Source organism: Leptonychotes weddellii, chromosome 8 (genome assembly GCF_054177405.1).
Source record: "Leptonychotes weddellii isolate Sample4059 chromosome 8, ASM5417740v2, whole genome shotgun sequence".
Lineage (NCBI taxonomy): Eukaryota > Metazoa > Chordata > Mammalia > Carnivora > Phocidae > Leptonychotes > Leptonychotes weddellii.
Genome location: NC_138376.1, coordinates 51,689,842 through 51,716,053, shown reverse-complemented (window position 1 = coordinate 51,716,053; position 26,212 = coordinate 51,689,842). Strand labels below are relative to the sequence as shown.

The 26,212-nt window shown below is 39.7% G+C and overlaps 1 protein-coding gene across 1 annotated transcript in view; it reads left to right on the top strand.

Moving 5' to 3' along the window:
* The window catches only part of COL9A1 (collagen type IX alpha 1 chain), an 86,911-nt gene that overhangs the window by 12,378 nt on the left and 48,321 nt on the right, over positions 1-26,212 (top strand). Inside the window, exons 6-18 of the mRNA XM_081829352.1 lie at positions 8,766-8,849; positions 9,599-9,619; positions 11,086-11,160; positions 11,495-11,530; positions 11,654-11,716; positions 17,759-17,812; positions 18,072-18,107; positions 20,036-20,059; positions 20,850-20,903; positions 22,401-22,454; positions 23,323-23,355; positions 24,308-24,364; positions 26,024-26,077. Coding sequence (XP_081685478.1) covers positions 8,766-8,849; positions 9,599-9,619; positions 11,086-11,160; positions 11,495-11,530; positions 11,654-11,716; positions 17,759-17,812; positions 18,072-18,107; positions 20,036-20,059; positions 20,850-20,903; positions 22,401-22,454; positions 23,323-23,355; positions 24,308-24,364; positions 26,024-26,077 — 645 coding nt within the window. The remainder of the gene's footprint in view (positions 1-8,765; positions 8,850-9,598; positions 9,620-11,085; positions 11,161-11,494; positions 11,531-11,653; positions 11,717-17,758; positions 17,813-18,071; positions 18,108-20,035; positions 20,060-20,849; positions 20,904-22,400; positions 22,455-23,322; positions 23,356-24,307; positions 24,365-26,023; positions 26,078-26,212) is intronic.

The window sequence follows — 26,212 nt, the reverse complement described above, 5'->3', positions numbered from 1 at the left end:
AGGATCATGATAGTGAATGGAAGCACGTGGAAGAGGCTCCCCACTCAGATCAGGCCAGGGAGGCATGAGAGTGGAGGTCAATCATGTTTACTGTAGAAGATGATGTTTAGAGAAACCCTGGGGCTGAATGAGCATTATCCAGGAGAAGATAGGGTCCAGTGTTCTAGGAAGAAAGGCTCTCGTTAGGGACTTCCCACATATATCAATTCTTTCCTTTCAAGTTCATTAGTCTTCCCACACTGCTCCTTACTCGTCTAGACTAAGAACAGTCAAATACTCATACAAGTCCTCAAAGTCCAAGTTCAAGTGCCCATGAGTTGACCCTAAGCCCTTGTTTTTATTCTTGTTTTATGTTTTGATTTCTCACCAATTTGGCTGAAATTTGAAGTTGCTGGCAATTACTGAAGCTCAACAGTGACCATATGTCCCTTAGAAGACTTAGAGAGTGATGAGTAATAGTAACCATATATTCTGGGAGGTAGAAGTATACTGATAGGGCACCCTTCTCTCCATCTGGAGACAGCAAATAGCCAATATTAATGTGTGAGAAATTTTAAACTGGAATGAAATGTGCCAATAACATAGAAACAATAAGGAAGAGTATATTTTTCAATTTTTCTTCATGAAATTGGATTCATTCTAATCTTTGACATTCTAGATTAATTGAATACTTTTCTCAGGATCAACACTGGCTTTTCTTCAGCAAATAAATCAAAAGCAAACATCCCTTCTAAAGGTATTAACAAATGTCAGAAGGTAGCCCTAGGAACTGCATAATAAAAAATGCAATTGAAAACATTTGATGGAGCACTAATGCTAAAAGACTCATTTATATTGTACTTGTTTGTGATTTTCCCATATATATCCTGTCTTGTGTCCCTTTCTCTTTTCTAAATTGGAAAAGGAAACCAATTTCAAGAGGTTTTTCATAAAGCTTGCAATATAGCTGCTCACGTGATCTACAACTCAAACACCTTCTCATCATTCATGGTTATTTAGTGGGCTCAGAGCATTTTATATTTTTTCCCAATGTACTGCTGTAATACATTGTTAGTTTGATTTTAAAGCAATAAATCCCATATTTCCTATCCTCCTTTGTGCCCATATTTTAGGATGGTGCAATTTATCCCACTGCAAACTCAGTTTTCTGGCAGCATACCATAAAAACATGTTATTTTATGACAGGTTCTTTATTGTTTGTTGTCAGTATGATTGCCTAGGAGAGTTATTTGGTACAGCTCTATTAGAAAACAAAGTTAGCCTTTCTCCTTTTTCAGGGATGTACACTAGGGGTTTGGGCTTAAAGAAGGATACAAGTTTATGTGGCTTTACAAATACATGATTCAAAACCTTTTTCTTTTTACCTATGCTTATTCAAAATAAACCACTGTGGAAAATAATCAGAAGATATAGTGCCTTTAAAAGTATATTTCAAGAGTGCTACTCTATGTTATTTTTGTTAAATTCAGAGAAAATGTGAGAGCAAATAAAAAGAACTGTCAAAACTAGTGATAGAGAAGTTATCTGTCCTTTTTTCTACTCCATAGAATTAAATCATACTCATCTCCACATACAGAAACAATGAAAGTTTCATAAAAGATAACATGGGAAAATCAGCTACGAGGTTGTAGTTAATATTCTTTTTGGTATTTAAGAAATATTGTAGGAAAGTTATTTTTCAGTGATTTAAGAAATGCATATTCTACTATGCATAATATCTAAACTATTAGGTTTGCTTATTAAGTTGTTTTTTTGACAAATACACCTTTTACTAACACTCTTTCACTTGTAAGTATGAAATAAATACAAAAGAAATAGTTATGTCATGAATACATAACCATAGGAAATTCTCTTTAAAACACTTTGGTGTAATTTGATGGAATATTTTTGAATACTGACTGTGAAGACAATTTTTTTGGACATAAAATCTAGCCTGCTGCATTGTAAACCATATTAACAATATCAGCTGGATTTTCCACTAGGTGGCAATGAAATGACAAGCACATAGAAAGAAATCTGTTAACATACGAGGAGCCATAATCAGAGGAAGGGACTATGGATAACTAGAATATAAACTAAATGAGGGTCAAACTTGCTTTTAATGGAAAATTGAAAAACACTAAAATTTTTTATTGGCCTCAGCTGTGCCCATATTGTTGCAATAAAAAAAGTCAGTGCTGTTAGTTTTTCTATTTCTATTAAACTATATATGGGCTAAGGTCATAAAGAAATCTTTGTTACGTAACTGGGTGGTTGTAAGTCAAGAGATTAATTCAATGTTATTTTTCCTCCTCTTTGTGTTAATCTCTGTGCATTTGGTTTCTTTGTTTACAATGTGGTGTCAATAGAATCATGGACTCTCAAAGCTGGAGGAAATTTTGATTGTTATCTACTCCAAACCTCTAAGTTTACATGTGAAGAAATTGAAACCCAGACAGGGGAAGGGGTTTGCCCCAAGTCATAATCAAACCAGAAGATAAATACTATCAATTCTTAGTTCACTATATTTCATTTCATCTTTATATATTCATTAATTAACATTTGGCAACTATTTATTAAACATCTGTTAAGTTATAGACAGAAATTAAAACTCCAATGGAGTTTACATTCATTCTTGGGAGAAGAGATGGACACAAATGGATAAATGAGTATATGTATAGTATGCCTGGTATTCATGCATACTCTGGAGAAAAATGAAGCAGAAAACTGGACCCTGGAGAGAAGGCCTCCCTGAGAAAAGAACATTTTAACAGAAACCTGAAGGGGTTGGGGGGATTAGCATGTGGCTCTCTGAGGGAGGAGGGTTCTAGAAAGAGAGAATATGGAGTGAAAAGGGACTGATGTTGGTTGTCTGCTGTGTTTGAGGAGGGCATGGGGACCAGTGTGGCTGGAGTGAGACTGAGAGAAGTAGCCAATGAGCCTGAAGAGGTAGCATGATGGAGTGAGGGTGGGGAAATTGTGTTAGCATTTTGGCTTTCATGCTGGGTGAGATGGGAATCTATCTGATAGGTTTGGACAGACAAGTAATATGTTCTCATTTTTTGAAAGTATCTCCTTGGCTGCTGTTTTGGCAATAAAATGTAGGGGGAGAGAAGGACAGAATACTTAGGGGCACAATAAAAGGAGACCTTTAGAGACTACTGCAGTAACTCAGGCAGGGCTGGTCTTGGTTTGGAACAGGGCAGTAGTGGTGGAGGTGGTGCAAGGTGGTCAGATTCTGCTCCATTTTGAGAATAAAGTAAACAGATCTGAAGTGTAAGAGAAAACAAAATCAAGAGTGACACCAATATTTTTGGAATGATTAATCAGAATTATACAGTTGCCATTTATTGAGCTGGGAAAGACTATGGGAAGAGCAGGTTATCAGGGAGAATATCAAGAGTTGGTTTGGAACATCTAAGTTCGATCAGGATTTTGATCACTATTAGACATCTAAGAGAAGATGCTGAGCAGGCAGTTAGGTATGTTCTTCTGGGGTTTAACAGGCAGGCCCAGCTGGGAATAGGACTCTAGGAGTTGTCAGTGTATATATGGTGTTTAAAGCCATGCAGTGAGATGAATCGCTGAGTGATGAATGCAGTAGAGAAGTTCTAGAACCAGACTGTGAAACAACCAACATTTAAAGGTTGCTGAGATGAGGGAGATTCAGCAAAACAGACCAGAAAGAGCAGCTTGTGATATCGGAGAGAATCAGGAGACTGTGGTACTCTGAAAGTCAGGGGAAATAGAATTTTAAGGAGGAGAGAATGGTCAACTCACCCAAATGCTGTAGACAGATCAAATTAGATGAGGCCTGAGACTTGATATTGGATTCAGAAACCCATGAGAGTGGCTTTGAGAAAAGACCCATTGGAGTATTGGGAGTGAAAGCCCAGTTGGAAAGGCTTCAAGAGAGAATAAAAGGGATAGGAATTGGAGGCAACAAATACAGACAACTCTTCTGAGTTTTAAATGGAGAAGAGCAGAAAACAAGATGGCAGCTGAAGGGGGATGTGGCTTGAGGGGGTGATTTTTTTTTTTTTAAATGGGTAGATAACTGAGGATGCCTCATCATAGCTCAGAGTGTAACATTCCTTTATGCTCTACTAAAGTAGCCTTTCTGACTCCAAGGATCAGGCATTTATTACCACGTGAATCCCCTTGAAGTGCCCTTTTAAATTAGGCCACCTTTCCCCATCCATATCCCTGGTGCAGAAAAATCTTTGATGATGGTCCAATAATTAGTTATCCAATACTACTCAAATTCTTTAGCTTAGAATTCAACAGAGGAAAAAACATCTATTGTCTACTGTTTGCCACAGTGAATCAGATCTCTTCTGTATACATCATTTTCTCCTCTTGTGCTGTGTTACTATCATCTCTTCAGAACTCTAACCTTTACCCTCCCCACCTCTGCTTATGAGGATCTCAGTTGCTCTTCAGGGCCTCACTCACATGTTACAGGTTATATGGTCCCCTTGCTGATGACCTTAGCCATGTTGTACATCATTGGCAATACTATATATTGTCAAAAGCAGTTTGTGGCCTAGATGCTGCCCTATGTACTAAACATTTTTGTGTCTTCCATAGTTTCTATCTCAAAGCGCGTGAGTGTGTTATATAAAGATATGCTGGATAAAAAGATGAACAAAGCACTATATGCCAGGTCTGCTAACTCTAAGTCTACTGCTCTTTCCTTTCACTGTTTTGTCTCTGCCCTTGGTATGATTCAGATGACTGTCCCCTACTCATATTTAATGACAATTCTTAGCACTATGTCTGAAACTGCAGGGCCTAGTCTACAGAGAATTGGGGAAATTTCTGATTTCAGGGCAGCTCAGAGCCTCCTGCTTAGCAACTAGGAAGCTTCACTTGGAGGAGGTCCCAAATGATGGTAAAAACCAACACTTTGTCATAAAATGAAAAGAAAAAGAGTTCAAGTATTTCTTTTTTTTTTTTTTTAAAGATTTTATTTATTTATTTGAGAGAGAGAGAATGAGAGACAGAGAGCATGAGAGGGAGGAGGGTCAGAGGGAGAAGCAGACTCCCCGCTGAGCAGGAAGCCCGATGCGGGACTTGATCCCGGGACTCCAGGATCATGACCTGAGCCGAAAGCAGTCGCTTAACCAACTGAGCCACCCAGGCGCCCCTCAAGTATTTCTTTAAATCTTTGTTGCTACTGAGTAGACAAAAGCTTAATGAAACATTTCTCCTGTTAAAAAAACTTGTCTTTGAAGAGATAGTTTTTAGATATTTTATAATTGTAAAATTTAATCATAATTCAGTATGCAAAAAAAATCAAGCCTTGTGCTATTCTCAGTAATACTGAACCAAGTTCTATAGTTTGTCATTAGAATTTTCTCAGGAGGAAAAGATAGTTGTCTAATATTAGTTTTTGCCTAAATTTAAGGAGAGCTTAAATACCTTATTAATTTTTCTCAACAACCTAGCAAAATAAGTAGAAATCACTAGCACTATTAGAAGAGTAGAAGTTGGTGCCAAAATTCCTTGTTTCAATGTGTTGTCTGCTGGACACTACTCTGGCTTAGGAGATAGGAATTATACCTTCATGTTCTATAGAAAAGAATTGGATAATGCCAAATCAGGATCACGTAAGGCACCTTACAATCACACAACTCAGTTCTCCCTGAGACAATGGTGAAGTATTTTATGTTGAGAAGGATGAATTGTGCTAGGACATTCTGTTTAACTGATTAAAAAAAAAAACTTTCTTATTTCTCTACTTGTATTTTTCTCAAGTCTTACAAACTGTAAACTCATTAGGGGGAGGAGAATATCTTTGGTTTCCCTAGAATGTTTCCCTAGTGTGTGGCTTACATTAGGACTTCAAAAATGTTAACTGAAGGACTAAATTAAAATATTTGTCACATATATTTTGTCAGTGGATATTCAAAGAGAACAGTGATTCCAGGTATGAAGATGAGAAACGTCTGGAAATCAGCATTTTGGATGTGTAAGGAAAGTGACTTTTAGTAAGGAACTCTGCCAATCTTCCTTCAAAATAATTAACATGCAAATTGGAATTCATATTGCAAGCCAAAAAATGGTTGTTGTATAGATGATTGTTAGTGCGTAGGCGGTGTTTATGTGGATGCACAGATGTGTGCACAAACCTTTGATCTATGTGGCGCTCTGAACAACCCAACCTGTATTCACAGATGAATTGCATTTCATTCCCCCATTATCCTGTGTGACAATTGCATCTTGCATATTTAAGCAGGTGTACCAATTTATCCGGAGAGAATTACATTTCTCAGAAAACAGCTTAATGAATTACTTTGCATTTACAATAAGTAACTTTAATGAAGTATCTAAACAAAGGATATAGGTTTCCTGGTTAGCCATATAATTAAAGTTTCTCAAGGTGATTAGGCTATGAATTTTTCTGAAAATCAAAATATCAAACATATACAATGCATGCCTAGTATGAATTACCAATTCACAAAGGATTTAGTGAATACAATATATGAACGGTCTTTCTTATTTTGAGAATTAGGGAGGGGGGAGACACCTTTTCTTATTCTGGTAATATTTTTATCTAATCATTGAAGAACAAGAATTATAACCCTCTTTCCTATTTGATATTTTATTATACACATGTATATGTAACTGCATATAGAAATAGTTGTCAGTTTTTGGAGAAGCATTAGAAATTTGCTTCTGGATGTATTTGCATAACAATCATGCAAGCAGGGAGAGGTCTGACTTCTTAGGGAAGTTCCTTAGTCTTGCTTTTAGGTTTTCTAGCAGATGTTGGACGTAAGCTTACAAAGTTTTAATTTCTAGATCACTCTTCTTTTCTCTTCATCTTTAATACGAATGTTCAATCACCAAATTCCTTGGTTACTGGCTTAGAACATGATGGCTCTTTCTGGAGATGGGATGTATTCTTGGGGGAGGCTAAGTAGAGGAGTAGAGAAGCCCCTTATTTCACAATCAGGCACATTTGGAATGCTAGCTCTGTCTTTTACTAGCTGTGTGACCTGTGGCGAGTGGTTTAACCTCTCTGCCCGACTTTACTCATGTGTGGACAGCTTCAAAGAATTGTTTGAGGCACAGCTAGGTATTTAGTAGTCATTAAGGAGAAGGTTGTCCCATTCTTTCTTTTGTCTTCCTATTAAAATTTCCATTGCAGTTTACAACAAAACCAAAATAAAATCCTTCCCAAGCAAATGAGACTACTCTAATAAAGATAAAGTATTTGACAAAGTGATATGCTTAACTGTAAGATAATTGTGTGGCTTAATAAGCAGTTCTTCTGTAGGATGTCAGTATACTATTGTAAATAATTCATACCATGAATACACAATTTTCATACAATTTATAGAGAACTTTCCATCTTAAAATATATCTTGGTTTAGCTGTTCACTTTCTCTTCACCCCACTTACCTCATTTTTCCAGATATCTGTATTTTCTGGAGAAGAGCCATGATAGGGTTGAGAGCAACCAGGAGAATTAGAATCATCTAAGAAGAGGTACAAATGCAGGAATCTGAAAGCTTAATGTCTTATTTTCACCCCTTCATAAAATGGAAAACTTCCTTTTGTTTAACTTTCCCTTCATTATGAGTAGAAGGGAAGGACTTCATCCTTCATCCTCTCCAAGTCTGATCTTTTGCTCAGTAACCTCAACTCTGGGTGTTTCCATAAAAATGGAAAAAATGGATCTAACTTAATGCTAGATCCAGCAGATCTAGAGAACTTTTGGCAGGTGGGATGGAGTGTAAATCACTACTGGATGAAAGAAAAGACATAATGTTTTGGATTTGGGACCTTGATACTTAATTAGATATTTGCATAATGCCAGAAGAATCAGCTGACCAAGAAATGCAGATCTGATTTGAGATGACTAACAAGGAATTTCCTCAATTTAAGAAGATGGGCCAGAATGGAGGTGCTGCGTGGTGTATACCTTTTTTTTTTTTTCCCCTCATCTTGTCACCTGAGGCCTTCAGCTTCAGACCTGGTCACTCTTCTGTTGTATTGTTTCTCTCCTGTTCCCTTCTTTCTCTCTTAACATCTGCTAAAATGTAAGAACTTGTCAGGGTACATTTGGATTTCAAGTGTCTGAAAATTTTATATCTCTTCAACAAATGAATGAGGTAACAATAAATTTAAATGGTTTCTTTTCTCTTGTTTTTTCCCTGAGTTCTAGATTTCCCTCTCATTCCCTCCATTTCCAGTCCTTCCTATTTCCATTTTAAGCTGTGAATACTCCATGGAGAATGTCTTCTCTAGCATGCAAATTTCTTCTAGGACTGGATTTTCTTTCCTCTCCTTTTCCTCCTACGTGCCACCTCTTTGGCTGTCTCTGTCTCTAGTCTTCCCCCATGTAAACTCTTAGTGCATTTGTTCTCTGTGAAGTTCAGTAGGCCTGGGCTCCAATCTAGACCCTTACACTGGCTTGTGACCTGGCCGGTTCCTTGTTCTCACAGGGCCTCATTTGAATAGAATCTGCATCTTAAGGATGTGGAAGGACAGAAATGGAAAGTCAGTGCCAGTTCCTGCTGAAGGCTACGCTGGAATACTGCAGAGCTACAGACATCTACATTCAATCATCAGAGAAACTTGGGAAGGGCTTCCAGCCCATTTCCATTGGAAAATCTGTATTCAAGGAACAAGAGTACTGGTCCACTGAGGTCAATCAGTTCAAATTGGTCTCCAGTCACTAAACAATTGGACCACACTTACAAACTTATCTCTCTCTTAAATGACCTGCTTCTGTCCTCCAGAATCTGAATTGACTGTCTGCTGTCTTTCTCCAGTTTGAACTTCAGTGGATGCTGATCCATTGTGACCCACTACGCCCCAGGAGAGAAACTTGCCATGAGCTGCCAGTCCGGGTAACTGTGAGTCCCTTGACCACCTACATTTCCACCTAGCCTACTTCCCACCACCTCCTTAAACTCCCCACCTCCTCACTCTTTTTCTAAAAAGAGTTCAGGCTTTACTGTAGGGACCACATAGATATTAAGGAAGCACAGGTCCCACCCACAGCCTGCAAGGAGAAACCACCTCAGGGTGTCTGGTTCTACCTTGGGTGGCTTATGACCCTCACTCCTCCTCCCCCAAACATCTCTCCAAGAACACTGGCAGTCCATTCGTCGCCCACAGTGGACAGCGAGAGACTACACTTGGGCAGATGGGCAGAGGCAGAGGTGCACCTTCAGGCCTTGCCTGTGTGGCGGCGGGGAAAGGGTTAAGGGGGACTGTTGTCATTCTATCCGTCCTCCAGCCCGCAAGCTCTCCTCCAATCCCTAGGACCCTCTCCAGGACCATTCATAAACAGGAGGAACGTACGCCTCCCTGGCTGGGCACCTTTGTAAAGAACTACTCCCGGGGGCGCTTTTTGCGGGGGAGAAGTACCACCTCAGGCGTGTGACGGGTCCGGGAAGCCCAGCGGGGCGGCGGGAGGCAGAGTCCGTCCAGGGGATTAGCAGAGGGTGGCGGGCATGGCCTGGACCGCGCGGGATCGAGGGGCCCTAGGGCTGCGACTGCTGCTGTCTGGGCTCTGCTTGTGCGTGGCTCAAGTAAGTTGTGCGCGAGTGTGGGGGGAGGGGAGAGCCTTCTCACTTTCTCCCCGTCTTTTCTTCTCCAGCCCAGCGAGACCACCGACCAGGTAAGCGGAGGGCGAGAAGTGCTTGCATTTTTCAAGTGCACGCAGGGAAAAGTGGAGGAACGGCCGTCGCGGGAGCTGTGGGGAAGGCGCAGAGCTTTCCCTGGGCTCTGCAGCCGCGTTCTTCCTCCAGCCTTGAGCACCTGCAGCGAGTACCATCGGAGTCGGGGACCCTAGATGACCCTTAGGTGGGGAAAGGCGTCTCCTCCCCCACCTGGGCCCCAACACTGCAGGCAGAGGCTCTGAAGGCCATTAGTGACTGGGGACCGGTCACTAAACTTGGGCGGTTTACCGGGTTGCTTCTTAACTCCCCCACCCCGCCCCTCCTGGTTGCATTCAAGAGCAGGCCCTTCTGGAGAAGGCGGGAATTCAGCCTAGCGGCGCTAAGCACTCTCGCAGCTCCACCAGCCCACGGTAGCAGCATTAAACCGCGAACCTTGCTAGTGGTGCCCGCCGCTCTGGGATTGGAACCCGGCGGCCTTGGCTGGCATCAGTCAAAATTTCAGCAGTTTCCCGAAGGCTCCGGCGTCTCCTTCCTCCCGCGCGGGAGAGGACCCGGAGGGGGCGGTGAGCCCAGACGCGGTTTGAGGTTTCACTTACAAAGACCCCATTGTAACCTGTCTGGTCATTGGAGTTTAGAAAAACAAAGTTTCCTTGATGAAAGAATCTTTTTACCCCTTTCTTTTTCTTCTTCTAAATTAGAAGAGAAAAAAAAAATCCCACATACCCTAAGCAACTTGCTCACACATTTTTCAGTCGCCAGTATTCCCTCCGGCACCATCAAAGCTTGGCTGTTTGCAAGCGATAAAAGCGGTAATACCCTAGGGTCAGTCTGAAATTTGGTGTAGTTTTAAAGCGAGGTGCAAAGACCTTATGCAAGAGAGTGTCAATGCAGGTAAATCCGAAATGAAGCCAGGCCCTCCCTGGGTTTCAAGGCTCTTTTGCCCTAATCCTCCCCAGTTTTCCTCCAGTATTTCTCCCTGATTTCTACTGGACGTAGAAAGATTTACAAAACGATCCGGTACTGGATCTGAGGTGGAGCGCCTCCAGTCTGAGCAGTTCCTTTTCAGCCAAAACACTGACTCTCAATTACTCATCAAATCGAAGTAGCGATTTGATGTCCTTTTAAAAAAAGTGTCCCTTTAAAAAAAAAAAGAGGCGTCAGGCCCTCGCTTCTTCAAGACCCCTTTTGGTTTAATGGTCTCTGTAGGGCGAGGCCGTGTGACCCCAGTGCCCACCGTGGGGCCTAGATTCTGCTCTAACCACACTATTAAGCCTCATTCAGAATATGGCGGAACCAAAGAAACCTGGGGTCGCTCGGGAGTTTTATACTGGAGTTTTACTGCATTTCAAGACTCCGTCCCCCAAAGGGAAGTGTTCTTACCGGTGGAGGTGGGGGCCTCAGGACATCGCGCCAGTTTCTTGTTGCCCAACGTGCTCCATTAACCCGTGTGTGCTATTTTTGTCAGAGAGGTCCCCCGGGCCAGCAGGGTCCCCCCGGGCCCCCAGGTCCCCCTGGAGTTCCAGGCATCGATGGCATCGACGTAAGTTTCTATCTCCAGTCCTGTTCCTCCAGTCCCACCGCTTCCTACCCTTTCTCCAGCGGGATGGGTTTTTGACGGGGCCAGATGCCCGCCATCCAAAGGCGGGCTAGGGCATGGGTGAGAGCTGGGTTGGAGCCTCTGTAGAAGCCTGGGGATTTTCGGGGGGATGAGGTAGACATGTTCAGTTGTCCCCGCTGGTCAAGGATCTCCACCATTTAGCTTTACCCTGTCCCCGTCCCCGAGCTGTGTGGTGAACACGCGTGGAAGTCTCCCAGCTGGGTCCTCAGCGCCTCCCACTCATGGACTGCTCTTGCCTTTTCTACTACCCCTGCAGGGTGACCGAGGTCCAAAGGGTCCCCCGGGTCCCCCGGTAAGTTGATCAGCGCATTCGCTCTTCACTTCTTTCCTTTAGACGTGGTTTGCAGCCACGTGAGTTCCAAGAGTCTCAACTTTGCATCGTTCTCTCTCCCGACCTGGCCCCCTCCCTGCTCAGGGTCCCGCTGGAGAACCGGGCAAGCCAGGAGCTCCGGGAAAGCCGGGCACGCCGGGCGCCGACGTAAGTAGGCGCGGGCGCGCGCACGGGGGCGGGAGGGGGGGGAAGGGAGGGAGAGACGTGAAGATCTGCTGGATGGGTGCAGACTGCGGGGATCCACGCTGAAACAGGGCTCTGGCCCTGACCTGGGCCTTGTACTCCCCGCGCGGTGTGGAAGCGGCAGTTTCTGCAAAGGGTCCTGCGAGGGTGGAGATAGCTCGCGGCCCCCTGGGGAGAGCACACAGCGCGGGCGTTCCCTGCTCTCAGCAAACCCCTAGGCCTTCCGGGTGCCTTCCCCTAACCCTCCGCTCCTTGCTCACCGCCTGAACTCTCAGCCCCACTTCCGGCACAGGGGGAACTGGAGGAAGAGGAACGTTAGTCGGCGCTGGTGGGGCTTTGGTGGGGCTTCGCAGCAAGTAGCCTTTGGTCCTGCCCTTTCACAGGCACTTCCTAGATTAATTTAGTAAAGGACCTGCAGGCAGGGGAAGGGGCAGAGTACTAAATCCTGAAAAAGAGAAATAAGAAAGATACCTTTGAGGGGAGGGCCCGAAGTGAGTGGGAATGTGTGTGTGGGGGGGGAGGGCAGGGGCAGGGAAATGGTCAACGCACAAAGAATAGGAAATTCAAAACTAATTTTCCTCTTTCCATGTTTTTTTGACTGGCATCACGGACAGAAATAAGCCGAGTAGGGTTGCTTGAAAATTGGGAATCCTCATCCTTTCTCCAATTTATCCGCCTTTACACCTCTCCCTCCCCTCTATTGAAGAAAGCTCCTGCAGAATTGTAGGAAAAACCTGACAGTAATAAAATTGCCTCAGAGCATAGTGACTTCAGGACTCTCTGCTTCTCCTGTCTCCATGTGCTGGACTAATGGGTACAGAAGTCCTACTACAGGCCAGTCCTTGACTTTAAAGCTGGGACACAAAGTGAAGTAAAATGAAGTTACCTGTTCTCAGAAAACATGCCGTGGTGCATTCATCAAGTTATCCTTCAAGTTACCACTTTATGTGGTTTCCAAAACCTAAAGACTTTTCTAAATAAAAGAAAGCACCTGAAAACCTATGATTATAATTCCCAAGAATCCTTGACTATAGTTTTTACATACTGAAGAAAAAAACCGCTAGATTTTAGTGTTTATTAAGATGGGCTTTCTTTACAAAGATTACCATTATGAGGGTATTTGTCTATGCTATTTAGTACTTTAGGAAAGATTTTGTTTTACAGTTCAGAGCCCCAAGTTTGAACTTTCTCTGTGATGCAAAGTGAGTGTGCAAGAATCCCCCAAGAACTAATATTTGGATAATACAAACTGAGTATCAAACTAATATTTGTATAATACGAACTGAAATTATATAACTTGTTGGTTTTCAAGTTCTTTTTGAAACACTGAATTACTTGAAACTGTCACATCATAATAAAAAGGTCTGATAAATCCAAGGCTACTCTATAAAACAGTAGCCCAATATGGGTTGGATTCATTTCTGCATTTCTATGAAACTTGGATCTGCCTTTTGTGTGAAAAGAAAATTTATGATTACATTATTATTATTATTATTAATTTTTGTGGTGGTTGAAGCATAAACTAATCACCTGGAGTCTTCCCTTGGTATTGAGTTGAAATACTTTCATACAGGGCTAGAGTTATCTGTGCATCAGTTTAATGGTGCTTTGTAGCATGCTCAACGTGCTACAAATTCTTCTTTACCTTTTACTGTAAGGTCATAAAGACGATACCTGGTTTTGCTTTATAAAGTAATTCCCCCATTTCAACAGAAATTTTGGATAAACAAATGAAAGTGCTTAAAAAATCTTTGAAGTACAATATAGTTAACAATGAAAGGAGTTTTTGTCTTGGTCTATAGTTGCAGTATCGTAGTAAGACAACTATGTATGTGCCAGTTTTTCAGGCATTTCCTGGAACAGAAGTTAACTCTACTTAAGCAAAAAGTTAACTATGCTAATATGCATTTGTGTAGAACTTTTTTCCTCAAGTGCAGTCACTTTAACCTTACATAACCTGGAAGGCAAGTTTGGCTAATATTATTCTCCGGAGATAAGAACACTGAATAATTTTGAGGACAAGTAGTTTCCCCAGGGACCCAGAGTTATTAAGTGGCTAAGATAGTGAAAGAAACTAGATTTCTTCATTTTTCGACTCGCTTTCTCTCCAGATAGTTTTGCCTCATGTGGCTACAAATGAGTATCTTAAATAGATGGATAATCAGAGAAAATAGAGAGAAAAAGAGTGATAGTGAATTTTTAATTATCTGAATTCCTAGCCAAGAAAAATGATGTGGGTCATTAAATGGATCATAGGAATAATTTATAATTGATATTTTCTAATTATTTGTAAATATTGGTATGGTTCCACCAGATTTTGACATGAAGCCACATGGGGCTTACAAGATTCTGACTTACTGTATTCTTTGGCTCATAAACAAATCTTTTACCTTACATTGAGACTAGGCATTGAGAATAATGAATAATGAAAAATCAGTAACTGGATCAGTTTGCTGTTTGTTTGTCCCTGGCCATAGGGGAGCTAAGTAAGCAGGAGAGCTCCAGTGATCTTTTCTTGTTAGGTGAGCCCCAGTGTAGTGGTGGGACCTTAAACCTCCAACCTCTTTGTCTTTTGCTCTTTGGTTCATTGCAAGGCTATACTTTTTGGTAATGTGAACAAATGGTTAATCAGATGATGTTTGGAAGAATATGGACGGAACATGATTTAAAGGGTAATTATCCTAAGTGAAGTGAGTTTTTTGACAGAAAATGTAGAAGATTCATGGCAGCTATGCTTGTAGAATTATGCCTTGAGTCTCACGAGCTGAGTAGTTGGAATGTTGGAAGGAAATTACTATTGAGGGCTGGTGTTTTCTGCCACGCAGCAGCATGAAAGTTCAGAACACAGCTTCAGTATCATCCCCATACAGAACTTTATCTTCATAAACATTCATATGAAAGCAATTCTTTCTGCCACTGGTAATATTTTTCTCTGTCAATTCTTTGACAGATAAGAATCCTTGCAAAATGGAATTTGTGTGTGTGTAAATATAAATGTGGGAGATTATATATATATGTATATATGTAAAATTAAAGAAGTCAGAGCTTGGTTATAACCTTGCATGCAAAGGACAACTGTGTTATTATCAATAATCAATAGAGATATTCTTATTGGCACTATTTGCTGACATGCTCAGTGAGCTCTGAAAACAGTATTTTATTCATTCTTATAGCATCCATCTAAGGTAGGCAGAAGCAGAATTAGAATTAAATATAGGCATTACAGTTAAACCATGCCACTTGTTTCAGGAAAGAGGTTAGAACATCCTCAGGATGTATACAACTACTATCCCTGGCAGATGCTTATATGATTAGAATAGTGAGTTATTAAGAAATTATTCCAAAAGGTCAGTGTGAGTGGAAATAGTCAGACATCAAAGAAATCTGAGGGGCCATAAAATTCAGTACCCATGGTTAATATCTAGGTATTTGTTTGTTCATTTGTTTGTTTGCAGAACCCCTTCTGTATGAGGTTTTAAGCTCCCAGAGGGCAGGAAACATGTCTTATACTTCAGGGGAACTCTTCACAACATCTATAGCAGTGCTGACCATATAATAATGATGATAATAAGAATAGCTAACATTTATTCAGGGCCCATTCTATCAGGCACTGTTGTAAGCATTTTGTGTGTAATATTGCACTTAATTTTCAAAATTACCATATCAGGTAGATATTAATATTATACCTATTTTATAGATTAAGAAACTGAGGCACTGTGCAGTTAAGCAGGTTGTCATGGTTGCACAGCTAATTAGTGGCAAAGTTGGGATTAGAACCCCAAATAAAGATGATGTAGAGGGATAAGTGTCATAGCCTTCTACCTAATAGACTAAATATTCAGTATTCATGTATTGAGTATGTGTTAGACGCCAGGGGCAATGTGCCTGGATTATCATGGACATGCAGTCTTTGTCCTTATGGAGCTTATGGTGTTCTACATAGCTATTTCATAACAGAGTTCACTGTAACATCTGACACCAAAATGTATTAGCAGTTTATTTTTTTATTTTTTTAAAAATATTTTATTTATTTACTTGAGAGAGAGTGAGAACTAGAGAGAGAGAGCGCACACACACAGAGGGAGAAGGGAAGAGAGAAGCAGACTCCCAGCTGAGCAGGGTGCCCGATGTGGGACTCCATCTCAGGGCCCCGGGATCATGACCTGAGCTGAAGGCAGATGCTTAACCGACTGAGCCACCCGACACCCCTGTATTAGCAATTTAATTCAAAGAACTTCCTAGTGATAGACATAATTTATTATGTATTATAGAAGGTACTTTAAATAAGAAGTGACGTGGAAGCAGCCTCCGTGTTGTCCAACTATTTACTTGGTTCTGCTTTATTATTATGCTGTTGAAATTCTACCATACATTGTAGCTATTGCTCACCAATCTCGTCAGTTACTTCAGTCACAGATTGAAGATTGTTAGTTGGTTGCATGTGTGGGAATTGGCCAGGATTGATTTTGGAGGGTATATACATGAAGCGGGAGTTAGGGGTTCCATTAGTCAGATGTGTTCTCAGGTTTGTACAATCTATGTGCTGTATGTGCCTGTAGAGAATGCTCTGGATGTATGGCTTGTTTACCAAAATCAAAAGCCAAGGTTTCATTACTACCAGTGCTAGGACCTAAGATGCTGGGGCTTGATCCCAAATTACAGTGTTGTATTTAGAGTAGTGTGATTAAAAATCAAGGACAGTCTGTGAAAAATTGAAATTTATGTGTGTTTAATAATTTTCTTTGGTAAATTTCCAGTAATTAACATTTCAACTCATTTTTTTCTACTTCCTTTGATTCACTCTTTGGAGTTATAAGGGAAATGGATTGATGTAGAGAAATGTAAAAATGGTGGCCAGTGAACTAGTTTTCTGTATAAATTATATGATAGCATTTTAGTGATATGTAGACTATGACAGATTAAATATGGATTTTGGTGATGCATTTTTAAGTAGGGCTTTCATACTTGCAAGGAATCCCTCCCTCGATTAGTACCATTTGAGTCTTTTTCAAAATCTTGATAATAGTTTTGTAAAATGTTTATATATGCATGCACATATGTATATGTACATATACATAGATACTCATACACATATTTATCTTTGACAAGGTATAATTTCAATATTGCATTATAAATGATATCTAAAAGTGTCAAAGAGTAAAGAAAAAATTAAAAAAATAAAAATGCATCTTCATCAAATATGGAAATTCAGGTGTATAATGTAGTGTTATCAATGCTTTAAAATCTATTTTATATTGAGGATGATGGTAAAAAAAAGTACTGGTAGGGAAAATGAGAATGTTTGGAGGATATGCTTTAAATAACATATTTAGTATTAAATATGATATATAAAATGTGTTTTATAGTAATTGGCTTAAATTCTACATACTAGGTGACACACATGAAAATATATACTTAATTATAGTTATTTTTACTAAGGCAGATAGTGTAGAAACATGCATGCTCTCAAACATTTTATTTTAAAAGTTAAGTTTCTTCAGTAAGCAATTGTTATTGCTGGAAGATGGCCAGAGGGCTTTAGATGGCTATAGAGCAATAATGAGATTGAGTATTTTTAATTCCTATTGAAGAAATATTTTATTAACTCTCAAAACACTATTAGAGAGATATAGAGACATATAGTATTTTTATTTTATAAATGAAATAAAGGAGGTGCATAAACATGGGTAATTGACAAAGCCAGATCTGTTGTCCCATTAGATGTGGCTATTAGAATGCTATAATTGTTATACGCATTTTTCCAAAGCGGAGACAAAAAGTACTAAAATTATTGGACCCTGTTAGCAGGAAGTTAGGAATATGATAAAATTTATCAACAGAAAGTAACAGGCAGTTGATAAGAATATAGGAAGGTATTTCTTTGTAAATTTTTACATCATACAAAGATAACCATTCTGTACATAATTGATAAATAAAATGCAATTATCCACTTAGGGCTTTGCCTAAGGATGCTATAATATTTCTAACATCATCTTGCTTTGTTAGGGATTAACAGGACCTGATGGATCCCCTGGTTCTGTTGGACCAAGAGGACAAAAAGTAAGTTAGCCACCTGGTATTAATTGCTGGTATTAGTTAGATGCTGAAGTATAATTTCATTATAGTGTTTGCAAATCAACTGAAAAATTAGTTATGAAACAGAGGAAATATACTTGTTCAACTAAAATCGTGTTTTAGTTGAATTAAATTAAAAACATCAAGATGGAGTGTTTTAATGATTTCAAAATTTATGCAATTTACATATTTACATATTCATGCCACAAAAAGCTAAGTACAATGAAGCTGTTTTTATTTTTAGGGAGAACCTGGTGTTCCTGGATCTCGCGGATTTCCAGTAAGTAATTGTAAAGTGACAGAATTGAAAATCTCCCGTTTTTCCTGTTATTATGAAATGTTTAAATGCAGCTTTTGACATAATATGCATCACAAGGGAGTTCATGACTTATCTGCTATGGTAAACATTCTGGGTATGAGTTTTGAACATTTAGAGAAATTTGAATGCACAGTATAAAATACATATGTCTGCTTACAGATGGTATCTCCCAAGAGACAACTCCCCCTTCACTCCCCTGATAGAAAACATTTCTTGCATAATAACAGCAAATCTAAATATTCGATGTTTAGACCATAATATCACACCACTTCACAACTGGTTTTATCTCTAATGGAATGTCAACCATCAGATATAATTACCAGCCTGATTCCCCGGTTAGTCCTTTCCTGCATTGCCCAATCTGGCTGATTTGTGTGTTATTTCTATTTATAAGGGGGCTACTAGGTTCTCAGGCTGCTTTTCCTTTCGATTTTGCTCTTTATTCCTCTTTTGTTCTTGTCATTAATCTGTATTTTTCGTCTTTGTTTTCTATTTGCACTGTTTTTATGGCCATATTTCACTGTCTGTCAACTTTTCCATTACAAGGCTATTTTCAGAAATGAATAGCTTGCTGGCCTTACTCCCATATTTTTCCACTCAGAGCTCAACGTCTTACAGAGATGCCTTTTTTAAAAAACTGAGTGAAATTTGAAATTTGTCAAACATCTAGAGCTATGGTAATGAAATAACTTATTGATTACTTTGGTATTTTCAAGCATAATACTTATTCCCCAAATTGATTTACATATTAAAATGATCAAATAGGAGTGATTTTTCAAATGCCTTGAAATGCCTTGAAAAAGCCCCACTTATTATTAAAAGATACTGCTCATGTGAAATTCGTGCTTGTTTTGGCTGCCTAAATAATTAGAAATAATAATATCATTATCACAGGGTATATGTTGATTCCACTAAATGCTTCATATATGGATATTTTAGAAAATGAAGTCTGGAATGAAAGCTAACATGAATATGGTATCAGAGATAGCTGTAAATAAAAGTTATTCAAGCCAATGTATCAGGGAAAGGAGTAATGAGGGGGTGGGGGGTGGGGAGGGGAGGGGAATATTGAACCTGGAAAGCAAAGATAGAGAAAAAGGGATTCTAGGCAGCTGATGTTCAGTTATATGAAGTTCAACAAGCATATAGTTAGGGTTTCACATATATTAGGCCCTGTGTTAGGAATTGAGGCTAGGAGTATAAATAAGATGTGGTGTCAATCCTTGGTTATATGCAGTTCGGTGTTGCTAAAGAGATATAAAGGATAAAGGAGAGGGAGACAAAATAATTAGCTTTAAGATCAAATTCGGGATATTAAATTAGGATCCCATAGTAAATCATTTCTGGAGTGACACCATTTTATTTTCATCTACTGGATTTGGTGTCTGGAAACAGTCCTACCTGTCAAAAGAGGGTAGCTTCTGGTCTTTCCCCCCTCCCCGCCTTTCTGTGCTAAATGTTTGTTTGGGAGGATTTCCAAACATCACATTATAAATTATAAAGCAGTACACTGTATTGCTTTTAATGTAGATTTCTTATAAAACACAGCAAAAAAATCTTTGTCAGGTTGTGTTGTGCTTCTTTGTGAGTGATGCTAAGTTCTGACGGTAAGCATGAATGACTTCTTTGATTTTCTTAAAAACAAATTTGGAAAAAGTATTATGGGTTAGCTTAGATATCCATGCTATATTTGAGGTGCTGAAACAAGCTTCTTCCTTTAGAAGTAGAGCCATGTTTGCTTTTCTTTATCCAGTCCTTTCTTTCGAATGAGCATCATATATTTATTTAGTGACAAAGTTTATACTTTTTTTTTGAATTGAGTTATGTCTGTCTATATTTATATTAAGTTTAAATCACATACCATAACAATTTTTGTTTTAACCTTTTAGGGCCGTGGTATTCCTGGGCCCCCTGTAAGTATCATCTCTTGGTTTATTTCTACCTAAGTCTGTAACAATGGCCTATTTCTCAGCTCCCAAGCTTACTCGCCAACGGACACTACCCATGGTATTTATAGTGTCCTACATACATGACCTTAGGTGGCTAAACAAAAAATTTTATTCATTTTAGAAATTTCTGTTCCATTTTAAGTAATTAAAATTTAGTCAAATGAGTTATTGTGTCATTGGAAACCAAAGCTAGCACAGATACGTAATCCTGAATCAATTACTTACCATATTTGATATGATTTATGATAGATTATAAAACCACCTATAAGTCACCATGTCCCTTTATTTATTTATAATTATGTTTTTTAAAAAATTGAAGTATAATTAGCATACAGTGTTATGTTAATTTCAGGTGTCTAATATAGTGATTCAACAATTCTCTACATTACTCAGTACTCACCACAATAAATGTGGTCATCATTTGTCACCGAATAGTGTTATTACCATCCTATTGACTATGTTCTCTATGCTATACTTTTCGTCTCTGTGACTTATTTGTTTTATTGCTGGAAGTTTGTACCTTTGTACCTTGTACCCCCACCCACCTCCCCTCTGATAACCACCAGTTTGTTCTCTGTATTTAAGAGTTTGGTTTTTTTGTTGTTTGTTTGCTTGCTTCCTTGTTTTGTGTTTTAGATTCCACAAATAAGTGAAATCATATGGTGTTTGTTTTTCTCTGTCTGACTTATTTCACTCAGCAAGATCTCATTCTTTTTTATGGCTGAGTAATATTCCATTGCATATATACATACAGGGTCCTCCTGGGGCAGCAGGACTCCCTGGAGAGCTTGGCCGTGTTGGACCAGTTGTGAGTACTGCAGTGCATTTTGATAGACATTTGCTGATTTAGTGGAAGACATTACTCAGGAAGGCAAATTGCCCTAACTGTATGCTTTCCCCTGCAAATCCAAAAAATGGCAGATGAATTTCATTCCAGTTCATAATATTGATGGGAACCAGGGATAATAATGTTACCTCATTTTTGTAGGGTGATTTTAATTTTTTTCCCAAAGTTATCAGCTAAACTTTTCTTCCCAACTTCTAGAATTAGTGATCAGTCAAAAGGGTGTCACCTCCATCTAATAGACTCTCAGCCAGAAATAAGGTCCAGTGTCTTTTGTATTAGGCTAACTGCATGAAATGAAAAGTGAATATCCAAAAATTATTGCCAAGTATATTTATGTTAGGATCATTAAATTATAATTGAACCAACAGAACTTAACATTAGGCAATAAAGAGCTGAACTCCATAGGAGAAATTGCTGGTAATAAGTTCTTGATGTTACTATCCAATAAATATTTCAAGGATGTTGAGAAGTAGTGACATTATGTGGAGGATAGATGATTGTAAACGCATTGAGAATAGGAGCCATGTGTTATGTACTTATTCTTGCTTCTCTATATGTCTTACGATTTGATAAAATTATTCACTGAATGGATGAATAAACCTGAAATGGTTGTAAGGTTAAATTAATTATAAGATGCTTTTGACTTCTTATGGTAGAATATTAAGAAGGAAAAGGTATGCAAGGAGTAAACTCTGGATGTTAAGACAAATTGAAATCCATTTTTTTTTTTTTTAAAGATTCTAATTTATTTGACAGAGAGAGACACAGCGAGAGAGGGAACACAGGCAGGGGGAGTGGGAGAGGGAGAAGCAGGCTTCCCGCTGAGCAGGGAGCCCGATGTGGGGCTCGATCCCAGGACCCTGGGACCATGACCTGAGCCGAAGGCAGACGCTTAACGACTGAGCCACCCAGGCGCCCGAAATCCATTTTCATTTGAATTTAGCCATCTTTGATCTTCAGTCCCATTTGCAGAAGAGTACGGTGACAGGCCAAGTAATAGCTTGTGGGTAAACAGTACGAGGGAGAGTCGGGCATTGCAGAGATTAACCTTCCTTCCCAAAGCTTCGGGCCAGGTGCAAGCCTTCTTTTGCTACCATTATCTGGATAGCACTAGCAGTACTGGCTGTTCCAGTTTCTCTTAAATCAACGAGAAAAATATGTAGTGTTGCCAGTTTGTTTTTAGAATAAAGTGATCATTCTATAGAGAAGAACTGGCTTTGTTTTTTCCCCCCAAATCTCCTGCCTTGTTTTATTACTTTGGTGAGACTGGAGCTCCTTTATTCTTCTGGTTTTGTGGAGCTAATTGGATTATGGGCCACCCATCGATTTTCGTGGCAGGTCTATGCATGGCTGAGCTCTGTGGGGGTTTCTAGTAATATTCTCTCATGCCTCACCAGTTTTATGCACTGTGTTTTGACATGTGTATAACCACTGTGTCACGATTTTCAAATAACTTAGGGTGACCCTGGGAGAAGAGGACCACCTGGCCCCCCTGGCCCCCCGGGACCCAGTGTAAGTTATTTGCAGCTTGAATTTTCTTGTATCTGAGAGTTAGGATTAAAGAAACCTAAGAACCAAAAATGGAAGTACTTGTTAATCAAGTCATCGTTCTAAAATTCCAAAATGGCTATCAATTTTTTCACCCATTCAGGGCATGGGTCTTTTTAGGCCAGAAGGATAGAGGAATAACAATGATTTAAAAGGTGGTTTTCTCAGGGCATGGCTTACTCATATATTTGAAGTCCTTTGACATTTGTGATTTCGCAAATGCTTAAAACTTGGCTGTATAAAAGGGACATTTTCAAATGAACTAATGTTTACAAAGGATTTACACAGTAAGCAATTTAAAAAATAGGAGTTTAAGTAGGAAATAACCCACATTTTATTTCTTTTCAGTTTTTTAAAAGATGTATTTATTTATTTGAGAGAGAGAGAAAGAGAGAGAAAGCACATGAGTCGGGGGAGGGGTAGAGGAAGAGGGAGAGAAATCCTCAGGTAGACTATCCACTGAGTGGAGCCCAAAGCGGGGCTCATCTCATGGTCCGAGATCCCAACCTGAGCTGAAATCAAGAGTCAGATGCTCAACTGACAGGGCGCCCTGATAACTCATATTTTAGATGTATGGTCCAGAATTCCCCATATTATCTATTCTGTCTCTCATTTCAGTTCTTTTCAGCTCCCTGAAAGAGGGGTCTCCAAAAGGAATATGCCCATGAGTCAAAGTTTAAGAATATTAGCATATTATATGTTGCTATTTGTTCCTTATATTCTATTGAACAAATATTTTTATTATATTTTTGTCCAGTGGACTTTCTATTATAAGTAGGTTTGAATACGGTATTTAGCTATATTCTTAACTTTAATATTTTCTTTACTTTAGGGAACAATTGGCTTTCATGAAGGAGATCCATTGGTAAGATGTTTACCTTTGAACGAAACACAGTTTAAGTCAAAGACAATGTAATCTTCAGATGAGTTCTCTTTAAAATTATCTTGCTGAAATATGTTGTATTTCTGTGTTTTACTTTACATGGGTAGCAGAGCAGTCCATTGCACTAGTGGGCTGGTGGTTTGTATAAGTGGTTTTCATTATGGAAATTTTTTTTTTTAGATTTTATTTATTTATTTGACAGAGAGAGATTGAGAAATAGCACAAGCAGGGGAAGCAGCAGGCAGAGGGAGAAGCAGGCTCCCTGCTGAACAGGGAGCCCGATGTGGGGCTCGATCCTAGGACCCTGGGATCACTACCTGAGCCGAAGGCAGCCCCTTAACTGACTGAGCCGCCCAGGTGCCCCTGTTTTTGCTCTTCCCTAGTCTTTTTACTTTATGACTACGGCATCGTTTTCACCAGAGCACCCCAATTTCAGGAGCTAGAAGTCAAACAACTCCCTCTGAGACTTGTTTTACTTATAGCCTAATATTCAAACGATGTTGGGAAACTGTACTAAGTGCAATTTTGGCCAATTTGACAAGGGTTTTGTGGGCCTCAGGATAGAGCTATTCTGGTGGAAGTGGGAGAAGGAAAGGATCAGGTTGTGGTACACTAAGTTGGAAGAATTTGGTATACTAGGTCTGGAAACATTTTATTTCTTTAATAAATCTGAAATAAATATGGCAAAAATATTAGCATTTATTAAATCTGGATGGTGAACACGTGGGGGAAGCTTGTTCTATTCTCTGTGCTTTTCTGTAAGCTAGGAATATTTCTGAGTTTAAAAATGAAATATTGAAAAAAAGGGATATTCAGACTTATTTAATGAATATAATTATACTGGGGTTCTGAAGCTGCAATCCCTAAAACAGTACCATTTTGTCATAAAGGGGGGCTCTAATTTATGCTCTCTCTACCTCTCTCTCTTTGGCAGTGTCCCAATTCCTGTCCACCAGGTCGCTCAGGATATCCAGGCTTACCAGGCATGAGGGTGAGAGAATAATTTCAGTATTTTATATTCAAGAGTATTATCCATAGAAAAAAAATAGATCCTTTCCTGTAAGCACGTCCTTTCTGGTGCAAGACCCCATTTTGATGGATTAGGCCTGTCTGTGTTTGCTTATTCTTCGGCTTAGTCTGTGGTCCTTCTTCAGTCCTAGAAACTCCAGCTGGTTCCCCTGGCAGGTACACGGAGACATGGATGTTTGATTACACGATACTTCTCTTGTTCCGGGAGGAAATACCAGTAAAATGTACTGGCTCGAGACGCTATAACACCAAATTAAGGTTCCGAAGTTTGCTTCCTATGCAGGAAGACTGGGGAGTAATCGCACACATAATGTATTTGAAACTATTTTAGTTAAAAAATTGGGAAAACAGTGCAAAATAGGCAAGAAAAGAGACATCCCCAAAATGTTTTTCTCTCACTCTATATCATAATTGCTTCAAAATTTCCCATAAAAAAATACCAAATGTTGGGGTTAAGTGGCTTTTTCTCTCTAGTCTATGAGGTCTGAAGTGATTTTGAAAATTCCAGACCAGAGGAGTTCTGCTATGATCTGAAAGGCCCCAGGGCACTGGTTTTCCAATTACGGTTTTCTCTAAGGTTGGTTTAGTGGGTTCTCACAACTGCAGAAGATTTGGTCCTGGATTTTTTTTTTTTAAAGATTGAATTTATTTATTAATTTGACAGAGAGAGAGATAGCGAGAGCAGGAACATAGGCAGGGGGAGTGGGAGAGGGAGAAGCACGCTTCCCGCGGAGCAGGGAGCCCGATGCGGGGCTCGATCCCAGGACCCCAGGATCATGACCTGAGCCGAAGGCAGATGCTTAACGACTGAGCCACCCAGGCGCCCCTGGTCCTGGACTGGTGTCTTATTTTTCACCAAGACCTACACTGTCAGAACAAGAAATTCTCCGAGGGTGAAAGCTCTGATAGACTTAATTTTGGAATGTTCGTTTCCCATTTGCCTCATGTTACCACCCAGAGCACACACATGCTTAGAACTAGTGGCCCGACAAGAAGAGAGGGATTTTCTCCTCATGCTATGCAGCTTTCACGGACTGCCCTTTAGGGCTTTCCCTTTGCATTTGTAATTGTGTACAAGAAGAGGTGGAAGTCGTGCATCTGGGGAGCTGCCTTTCTTATATCAGCTCTTTTTCCACCAAGAAGGAGGTGAGTATAGAGGAGGCGGAAGGGTTTTCGGAGCAGCATGGAGAGAGCAGGGGATAGCCAGCTGAGCTCGGTCAGGACTGTCACCTTTGAGGAAAAAGTTCCTGATGCTGGAGAAGGCTTAAAGCTCTTAACCCAGCTGTGAGAGGAAGTTTGGGACAGAGGGATCTAGGGATCAGCTGGTAATACATCATGTTGCCGAACTGGGTAATGAAGCTTTGTTATTCTAGAACAGTGGTTTTCTATTAACTAGGAGTTAATATTTATCATATACACTAGTCATGTAATACGCGTGGCAGTATTAAGGTCATTGAAGGCGTCATTTTCTTTGTGACATAACCTTTTTCTGGGTAGCACACTGACACAGATTTAGGGAAGCAAGATCACTTTCTGAACCTTTGACCACTTTCTGTGACAAACCCAATAGAATTATTTTTTAATTTGTTAATTTATTTACTTGTTAATTATGCATTTTTAGGGTCATAAAGGGGCTAAAGGAGAAATTGGTGAACCTGGAAGACAAGGTCACAAGGTAAGAAAAATGAGTATATAGTGGGTAAACTATGATTAGGAGGTAGTGATTGCTTTTATTCCAAGGAATTTTAAGGAATAAGAAAGCATGAGATTTTATCTTTCCTTTTCAAATGATGATTGACAGGTTTTCAGT